Source organism: Theobroma cacao, chromosome 6, assembly GCF_000208745.1.
Source record: "Theobroma cacao cultivar B97-61/B2 chromosome 6, Criollo_cocoa_genome_V2, whole genome shotgun sequence".
In the NCBI taxonomy this organism is placed as follows: domain Eukaryota; kingdom Viridiplantae; phylum Streptophyta; class Magnoliopsida; order Malvales; family Malvaceae; genus Theobroma; species Theobroma cacao.
Window position 1 is genome coordinate 22,338,472 of NC_030855.1, and position 9,752 is coordinate 22,348,223.

Here is a 9,752-nt window from a genome sequence, read left to right on the forward strand (position 1 = left end):
TTCTCTCTCTTTTGCTAAAGAAAGACTTTGTTTTTGTTTCTCTCTCTCTCTTAACTTCCACGAACGGTCAAGACAAAGGTTGGAGGGGGCAAATGTCGGCTTCCATTGGACGATACGGACGGCTGTGATCAAATCTTTAAGAGGACTTTGGACCCTTAGAACTTTGCCACGTAGGATGTGGAACCGCCTCAGTCTAACGCGTTGACACGTGCAAGTTCGTGGAAAGAGAGGGAACTTTTGGGAGGAAATTGTGGAGAGCCTTGCGTTTGATGTTATCCCTAGTCGCGTTCGGTAACGCGTGCTTGCGCTGCATTTTCACAGCATTTAAAATTGTTTCTCCTTTTTAGATTTCTAAAGCCGATTTGACACAATTTTAATTCAATTTCGAATTACTAATTTCCTTTTTTTGGAATATTTTAGAGTTTTAAATTGAAATGACTATTACCTCTCAAAAATATAAAGGAAGTCGTCAATGAAAGAATCCATTATCCTTTCGCTTATGTGCATATTTAATGGAAATAAATAAAAAGATATTAAACCGTGCAGCACTTTATTAATATTTAATCTTTTAAAAAATTCCTAATAGATAAATTCTCAATTAATATATATTTATCACAAAACAATTACAGTAAAGATAATATGCTTAAATCAAAAGCGAGATTACGCACAAATTATCTAAAGTGGTTTGGTAAGAAAATGATTTTAAAAATTGTTAGTAAAAACTTGCTTTCAAACATATATTCATTACGGAAAAGAATAGAACATTTTGGCAGTAGAGAAGTACATAATTAGGTAAACCACAAAAGTAAAATAAGATAAATACTAGAAATACGAGATTGATCGCAATTTGCAAGAGACAAAGTTTGCTGACTCGCTATAGTTGGGGACTTGAAGGATTATTTAAAGTAAAAGCCTTGAACTCGTAGATTCTTCGTAAGATGGAAGCCTAATCTTTATAAACATGCCATCTACTTCGAAGTCATGTGTAACAGAATAAAATATAAATTTTATTCTTAGCATTCACCTGAAAACTCTTCTGCTTAATCTTTCATGAATTGAAAAGCCATAAAATGGGTGTTTATTCCAACCCCAAGGAGAAAAAGGAAGTTAATTGATTCATTGAACTGTTAAATCAGACCCCCTTTTTTGTTTTTTAAGAAGAGACTTTGATGAAATTTGAAAGCATCACTTTTTCTCTTTTTTGCTAGCATTTTTTTTTTATATACATAATTTTGACGAAAAACAATATATGATTTCGTCTAGAGACATGCTAAAATGATTATATTCGAAAGTGAGCCCTTAAATGTGTTAAAGATCATAGGGCAATTATAGAGAATAGCAATATACTGGCCAGCAGGAATTTTTATCAGATATTTTGTGAATAGTTACTGAAGTAGCCATCCAGGTTCAAGTTCTTAGCTGGAAGCCTGTAAGTTTTAGAGAAGATATTTAAGAAAAATGCTGTCAATCAAGTGAAGAGAAATTTTCTTTTATGTGAAGTACAACAAACTAAGAAAAAGTTGATGCTGTTTCAATGACCTTCCACCATCTGAGGATTTTGCTCCCCCCCTGCAGAATAATATCTTGTCCGGTTCCCAGGAACAGGAGCTAGCTGAACTAAGCTCAACTGCAAGTATTTAAGGCATTATTAATGCCTAAAATGAAAGAATTAGTAGCTTTGTTTTTAGTACATTCAAGATAGTTTAAGGGGAGAGAGATGATTAGATCTCAATTCTCTTAAAATAGGAGTAACCAAATTGCTAAGTTAAAGCTGAGTTGTAAACATTGTTGGGTTCTGGTTCATGATTATATTTAGACCAAGTATGGATTACAGTTGTCCTGGCCTAACTCAGTTTGATTAATGAGTGCTTATGCCTTTTCTTTTCTTTCAAATCCTGTCGTTTGGAAAGAAAAATTCCAACCATCTCATACTAGATATATCAGTCAGTACGTAGTCACGAGGGCCTGCACCTTTGGAAGCAAACATGGATGAATATTGTTCAAATCTACAAGACAAGGGTGCACAATAATGAAAGATTCGTGTGGAGCTTTTGTTTTGGATGACCTGGAACAGGTGCACGTGGACTTGATCTCCAAGTTTGTTTTCCTCTTTTGTGCAAAATCAAGAATAATTGACATTCATACACTTATTACTCTTTGAACAATCTTTGGTACCCCACTGCCGATATTCCAGATGGACGTCTTGTAGTTTTAGATAAATAATGTAGTAACCCTAAAAATAGAAACAGTAGTGTTTGAAAATGGAACCACAGAATGGATTGAGAGAGAAAGAATCTACCAACTCATTGCTAAAAAAACAAAAGAACATAAATCTGATGATACTGGAAGCTGGTTTATCTAGTTATTTATCATAGGAATTTAACTGGTTTCTGCAAAATAAGAAAAGTAGGTAAGATATCCTAATATAGTACTAATAGTTTGGTCATAAGCAATCAATGCTAACCTAGCTTGGCAGTTGCCATGCAGGACAGTAAGCATTTTGCAAAGACTTAAGCCATAGGGGGAAATTAATGTAGTTTTAGATTTCAAGTGAAATCTCTGTGTAGATCAGAAAGCAAAAGAGAAACAAGCTGAAGATCATATTTTCATTCTTGTTGGAAATTATCAGAGAATGGGAGGCTTAAGGCTTCAAGTAAGTAGAAGTCTAAGTGATCCAAGCACAGATTCTCTTGGACTAATACTACTGTATGCTTAGCTGCTCATGGTTGCATGAATGGAAGGAAGAATGAACTACAAAGCAAGCTAAGAAGTAAGAAATGCCAGACAAAAGCTACATAACTTACAAGCCTTAAGAAGTAAGAAGTAAGAATGAACTATATATATTCAACTTCCTAACAAATATTGAAGAATTACAATCCTTTGAATAGTTATTGTTAGTGAATTTTGCTTCTTTCCTACAACAACATTGAGTTCCTATAAAAAGCTTAATTTTAGAACTTTGGTAATGATTAAGGTAATTTAAAGGTTAATAAAGGATACAAATAGAATCTAACTGAAGGAAACCATGCTTAATGGGATGTCTGTTTGAGAAAAGAAAACACAACCACACCTATAAATAACTTTGGTACATATTAAAGAATAGTATTAATTGTAAACACATGTTTGAGTTGGTTACATGTCGAAATCACTTAATTTGGTGACATGCAATGTGATTGGGATAACATTCTTGATATGAACCTCAGTAGTTTAGATGAACACTAACTAATTGATACCTTAATTCATAATTCATTAAAAAAAAGAGAAAGGGCAGTGTTGGTATTTGAGCATACTAAAACTCGTGGCTCATATTTGAGCATACGAAAAAAAAGAAAGGGCAGTGTTGTTCAAGATTTTTATGTTTTTCTTCTTCCTTTTTTGGGGTGGGTGTGGGGGGGTTTATTTACGAGCGTGTCCAAAGGGGGAATGGACCAACCCACTGGTGTCTTATCTTCTCTTTTCATACTTATTGTCTAAACATATTATTTGATATCTGATGCTTTTTACAGAGTAGACAAACTTTGGTCTATCTCTTCGGTGCTAGGTCAGTGTTCACAATTTTTCCATATTCTGTAATCCATTTTTTGGAGGCCTGTGGAGCACTACATCACGTCCCCTTATTGCTGTTCTTAGTTTTGACATACATCAGACATTGGATTCATGGCTCGAAACCAGATGTGATTGAATTTCTTATGTTGATATGATTTAAGAGTATATTTTTACAGGTATAATTCATTTTTAGCCTTTAAAATGAGACAAGTAAAAAAAGAAAAAGGATCATCAGTTACAGCAAGGGCAGTAATGAGGGAAACGTCAAAAATTGACATGAGAGCGACAGAGTACTGGTGCAATAATAGTGGTGTCTAATACATAATAGTGGCAACAAAGATGTGTTAAGACAGGTTTTATCAAAGACCAAGTCTTGATTAGGGAAATGGAAACAAGTACTAACAACCGAACTAAACATGTTTAAGGATGAGATAAAATTTAGTAATAAGAACCCCTCCTGGAAATGGAAAAAGACATTTGGAAGTTTATTGCAAAGAGAGAATCAATGAAGCATCAACCAAAAACAGGAGTCGCAAGTACAGTGATGATAAAGTTCCAGCTACTACTTCTTCTACTAACTCTTCTTACAATACACAAATGAGTTTTTGAGAAGAAAATCCCATCAGACAAAAAAAAAAAAAAAAAAACCCTTATAAGAAATGGTACTTGAGAGTGGGGAAAGAGCAAAACGGCCCCAACAACAACAACAACCCAATACTGCTCTTTCATCATCAGCTGCAAGTAACATGAAACCCATCAACAAAGGCAAAGCCATTGCTCAGTACAATGCAGATGCTGGGCTCATGGCTGAGTTTGAGCAGTCGGGTGTGTCCGGTAAGTCCTTTAACTATTCAAGATCAGTTATTTATGCTCCTCGAAGTGTACCTGAGGAACAAATAACAGCTTATCTGTCAAGAATCCAAAGGGGTGGTCTCATTCAACCCTTTGGTTGTATGATTGCTATTGAAGAACCCACCTTTAGGATCATAAGTTATAGTGAGAATTGCTTTGAGTTGTTGGGTTTGCGTTTGGATACTGAGGATGAGTCTAAAGCATTGAAGGGTTTGATTGGAATTGATGCAAGAAGCCTTTTTACGCCAGCATCGGGTCCTTCCTTGGCAAAAGCTGCAGCTTCTAGGGAGATTTCATTGTTAAACCCGATTTGGGTTTATTCCAGGAGCACTCAAAAGCCATTTTATGCTATATTGCATAGGATTGATGTGGGAATTGTGATTGATTTGGAGCCTGCAAGGTCAGGGGATCCTGCATTGTCACTTGCCGGTGCTGTGCACTCACAAAAACTCGCTGTTCGGGCAATAGCTAGGCTGCAGTCACTCCCTGGGGGCGATATTGGTGTACTATGCGATACAGTTGTGGAGGATGTTCAAAAGCTTACTGGCTATGACAGGGTTATGGTGTACAAGTTCCATGATGATGATGATCATGGTGAAGTTGTGTCAGAGATCAGGAGGTCTGATTTAGAGCCATACTTGGGTTTGCATTATCCTGCCATAGATATCCCTCAAGCTGCTCGTTTCTTGTTCAAGCAGAACCGTGTGAGGATGATCTGTGATTGCCATGCGAATCCAGTCAAGGTCATTCAAAGTGATGAGCTGAAGCAGCCTCTCTGCTTGGTAAATTCAACCCTAAGGTCGCCCCATGGATGCCACAGACAGTACATGGCAAACATGGGCTCCATTGCCTCATTAGTGATGGCAGTCGTTATTAATGGTAATGATTCAACAAAGCTCTGGGGGCTGGTTGTCTGTCATCACACTTCTCCACGCTATGTGCCTTTCCCCCTTCGTTATGCCTGTGAATTCCTTATGCAGGCATTTGGTCTGCAGTTGTACATGGAGCTTCAATTAGCATCACAGCTAGCAGAGAAGAAGATTCTCAGGACTCAAACCTTACTCTGTGATATGCTGCTCCGTGATGCCCCATTCGGTATTGTGACACAATCACCTAATATCATGGACCTTGTAAAGTGCGATGGTGCAGCATTGTACTACAATGGAAAATGTTGGTTGCTTGGTGTGACTCCAACTGAATCACAGGTAAAAGATATAGCTGAGTGGCTGCTCAGCACTCATGAAGATTCTACTGGATTGAGTACTGATAGTTTGGCCGGTGCTGGCTATCCTGGTGCTGCTTTACTGGGTGATGCTGTTTGTGGCATGGCTACTGCCAGAATCACTTCAAAGGATTTCTTGTTCTGGTTCAGGTCTCATACTGCAAAGGAAGTGAAATGGGGAGGAGCCAAGCATCATCCAGAGGACAAGGATGATGGTGGAAGAATGCATCCAAGGTCATCATTTAATGCTTTTCTTGAAGTGGTGAAGAGTAGAAGTTTGCCTTGGGAGATTCCAGAAATTAATGCTATTCACTCTTTACAGCTTATAATGAGAGATTCATTTCAAGGCATGGAGGACAGTGGCTCCAAGGGGTTAGTTTATGCCCGGCAGAATGATACTGAGATGCAGGGGATGGGTGAACTCAGCTCAGTAACATATGAAATGGTTAGATTGATTGAGACAGCAACTGCTCCAATATTTGGAGTTAATACAGCTGGTCTCATAAATGGGTGGAATGCAAAAATAGCTGAATTGACAGGTTTACAAGCTGATGATGCAATGGGGAGATCCCTGGTTAATGAAGTTGTTCATGAGGATTCACATGAAGTGATTGCGAATCTCCTAAGAAGAGCTTTGCACGGTAATGCATCCTTGATTAATGATAGAGGATATACAATAAAGAGTAATGGCTTTTTGTTTTTGGCTCAAAATCACAGTGCTGCTCTTGTTTTTCGTTCATTTTTTATTCACTGTACAGCTTGTGCATTTGATGTCCATAGCTGTCTTCTACCAATAACAAACTCCACAAACTTTAATTCCATCACTCTGGTCTTGGTTGCATTTATCGATTCCTCAATCTCCTGTTTCAAACATATCTTCTAACAAATAATTGAGTCTTCTCTCTTATCCGAAAACTCTGTTAATATTCACTTTGGACTCCTGTTGTCGTTTTAGTGCATTCAAGTAAAAAAGAAGCACTCATCTATTTTGCACTAAGCATATTCAGTTTTTATGAACCATCCATATGATTCACTCTGTCACTTTGCTTTCAAATTAATGAAAAAAGTAATTTTTTGTCAGTTCTTCATCAGATTGCCCTACCTTCACCATCTAGCTATCTGTGATAACTATCTGCCCTTAAGAAACCCTTTTGTTTCTGTGGAGTTTGAGAAAGCTTGTATGAAAATTGAAGAAAATGTGATAAAGGAGAGCTTCATGTATTAAAGATGATTAAAAATGTACTTGTTCATAAATTTCCTTGCTTCTTACAAGCTTGAAGGACACAAGAACTTCAACTTATTTGTTGTTATCCTTTCTTATCCGGCTCATAAGTTGCTCTAGCATAAAAACAGAATTGGGTGTCAGACTGAATAAAAATGACTGGCCTTGTTTATTGTTTCCCTCCCGATAACCTATTTATTTACACTTTTCTTCTATAATAGCTTTTTCAAATGATATAATAACTCATTTTTTACCCATTAATATCCAGGTGAGGAAGACAAAAATGTTGAGCTAAAACTCAGAAATTTTGGGCTTAATCAGCAAAACTCAGTTGTTTATATTGTGGTCAATGCCTGCACAAGCAGGGATTACACAAATGATGTGGTTGGGGTGTGCTTTGTGGGTCAGGATATTACATCTGAGAAAGTTGTGATGGATAAGTTCATCCGTTTGCAAGGAGATTATAGGGCTATTATACAAAGTCTTAGTCCCTTGATCCCTCCAATATTTGCTTCTGATGAGAATGCCTGCTGTTCTGAATGGAATGCAGCCTTGGAAAAACTGACTGGTTGGAGCAGAAGTGAGGTCATAGGTAAAATGCTGCCTGGAGAAATCTTTGGAGAATTATGTCAGCTGAAAGGTCAGGACACGCTGACTAGATTTACGATTCTGTTGTATCAGGGAATTAGCGGTCAGGATACTGAGAAGTTCCCATTTGGGTTTTTTGATAGAAAAGGAAAATTTCTGGAGGTTTTCTTAACAGCAAACAAAAGGACTGATGCAGATGGGAACATAATTGGCTGTTTCTGCTTCTTGCAGGTTATTGTGCCTGACCTGCAGCAGGCTACTGAAGGACACAAGCAAGAGGACAAAGAGTTCTTTACAAAACTTAAGCAGTTAGTTTACATGCGACAAGAGATGAAAAATCCTTTGAATGGTATTAGGTTTACCCACAAACTTTTAGAAACTACAGCTATTTCTGAAAATCAGAAGCAATTCCTTGAGACCAGTGATGCCTGTGAAAGACAGATATTGGCAATAATTGAGGATATGGATTTAGGAAGCATTGAGGACAGGTAAGTCTCTGTTTAGGTCCTTACTCTGCATAATTGACCTTGTAGCTTCACATTACTTCTGTTTGTTCCTTTTGCTCATCATATGCAACCAGACATCTTTAATACATGAGAAGGCTAATCGATAGCCTCTAATAGAGGAAATTCATTCATCTTTTGAAGAAGGATGTCTTACCATCATAGTTTCTTGATACAATTTTCACAAGCTTGTTAAGCAAGCGTGATTCTTGACTGCATTTATGATGTGGGAGCTTTTCTAATTTCTTTTTTTGATGCAGATTTGGTTCAACTTATTTCCTTCATCTTCTTCTCATTGCTCGTTTTGGTGATAAATATTAGTCATCTTTTCATTTTGAAACCACAAATCCTTTTTCAAACTATTATTGAAGTCATTAAGAAAACCGTAGAAGCAAGTAGTTGATCACGAACAGTAATCATTTTGTTGTTCTGGCTTTAGGTGTATGGTACTAAGCACTAATGTCTTATATTACCTCCTGTTCTTTGCTGCAGCATGGAGCTAAGCATGGAAGAATTTCTTCTGGGGAATGTTCTTGATGCTGTTATCAGTCAAGTCATGATTTTGCTCGGAGAAAGGAACTTACAACTTTTTCATGAAATTCCAGAGGAAATCAAGAGACAATCTCTGTATGGTGATCGAATTAGGCTCCAGCTAGTCCTGTCGGATTTCTTGCTTAGTGTGGTGCATCATGCTCCTTCTCCAGATGGCTGGGTAGAAATCAGGATTTCACCTGGTCTTAAGCTAATACAAGATGGCAATGAGTTTGTCCGTTTACAATTCAGGTACCACAATTATGGTGTATTCCTCCATAAAATAAGACATTTAAGTGTCAAATTTTGCTATGCCATCTACATAGTTAATCCATCAGAATCTACTCTGATAAATATGAATTTTATTTGTATGTGGCATGGTAAGACGGTTCATGATAACTAAAGTCTTTTTGTTCTGTGCTTGTAGGATGACTCACCCCGGTAAAGGCCTTCCTTCTACTCTTATCCAAGATATGTTCGAGGAAGGAAATCAGCCAACGACACAGGAAGGCCTAGGGCTAAACTTGTCTCGGAAGCTTCTAAATAAGATGAATGGTCATGTTCACTATGTCAGGGAACATAGCAAATGTTACTTCCTCATTGATCTTGAAATTAGAACGAGGAAAGGAAGACAAAAGGCATCACAAGCAGAGTGAACCTAATCTCTTCCGGGAACACATCCTCTAATATGTGTAGATGGGGCCAAATATATTTTACACCTTGCACCCAAAGGCTTCTATGAAATAAGGTAGCAGCAACTCTTCCATTTTGGTTTCCCCCCCTCTCTTGGTTCATCTTGTCAACAATTCATGCGGTGAGGCCAGTTTGTCCGGTGATGCTGGTCTGACAATAAGCATGTGAGAGTGAGTACATATATACTTTGTTTTTTTTTTAGAATAAATCGTAGTGGAGACAAGGTGTTGAGGTTTGCTAGCAGAGAAGAAGAAGTTGCATCTTAAGAAGCCCAAGAAATTGTTTATTAATAAAACAATGCAAAATTGAGCCTGCTCATTCTACAGGAAAAAATGCTACTATTTCCTGCCCTGAAAAGCAAAGGGTACTCGGCTGCTAAGGTGACAACAATACTAATGCATTGTATATTAAGAAGCACAATCGGGAGATCTTAGCGTCCCACTGATATTAGTTGTTTGAGGTCTTGTTGTTTATAATAATACCATTAATTTCAGACTACTTATCTTGATTGCCCCATTAATTATCTGGAAAACCATGAAATGCATCTATCTTCTCGTACTTTGTATGTGCCAAACATGCTGTCACCATACATGCA

At 37.4% G+C, this 9,752-nt stretch overlaps 1 protein-coding gene across 3 annotated transcripts; it reads left to right on the forward strand.

Annotated features, from left to right (window-relative positions):
• Positions 4,021-9,655, forward strand: LOC18596568 (phytochrome E). Of its 3 annotated transcripts, XR_001928512.1 has the most exons (5): positions 4,021-6,261; positions 7,111-7,918; positions 8,426-8,755; positions 8,892-9,212; positions 9,360-9,655. XR_001928512.1 is itself a non-coding variant. In XM_018123328.1 (4 exons), exons 1-4 carry the CDS (start codon positions 4,206-4,208, stop codon positions 9,118-9,120), a joined length of 3,423 nt encoding a protein of 1,140 aa, XP_017978817.1. In that variant the 5' UTR covers positions 4,021-4,205; the 3' UTR covers positions 9,121-9,655. The 3 variants fall into 3 exon arrangements, 2 of the variants coding, with proteins under 2 accessions (XP_017978817.1, XP_017978818.1); XM_018123328.1 differs by having other exon boundaries at positions 8,892-9,655; XM_018123329.1 differs by having other exon boundaries at positions 8,426-8,716; positions 8,892-9,655.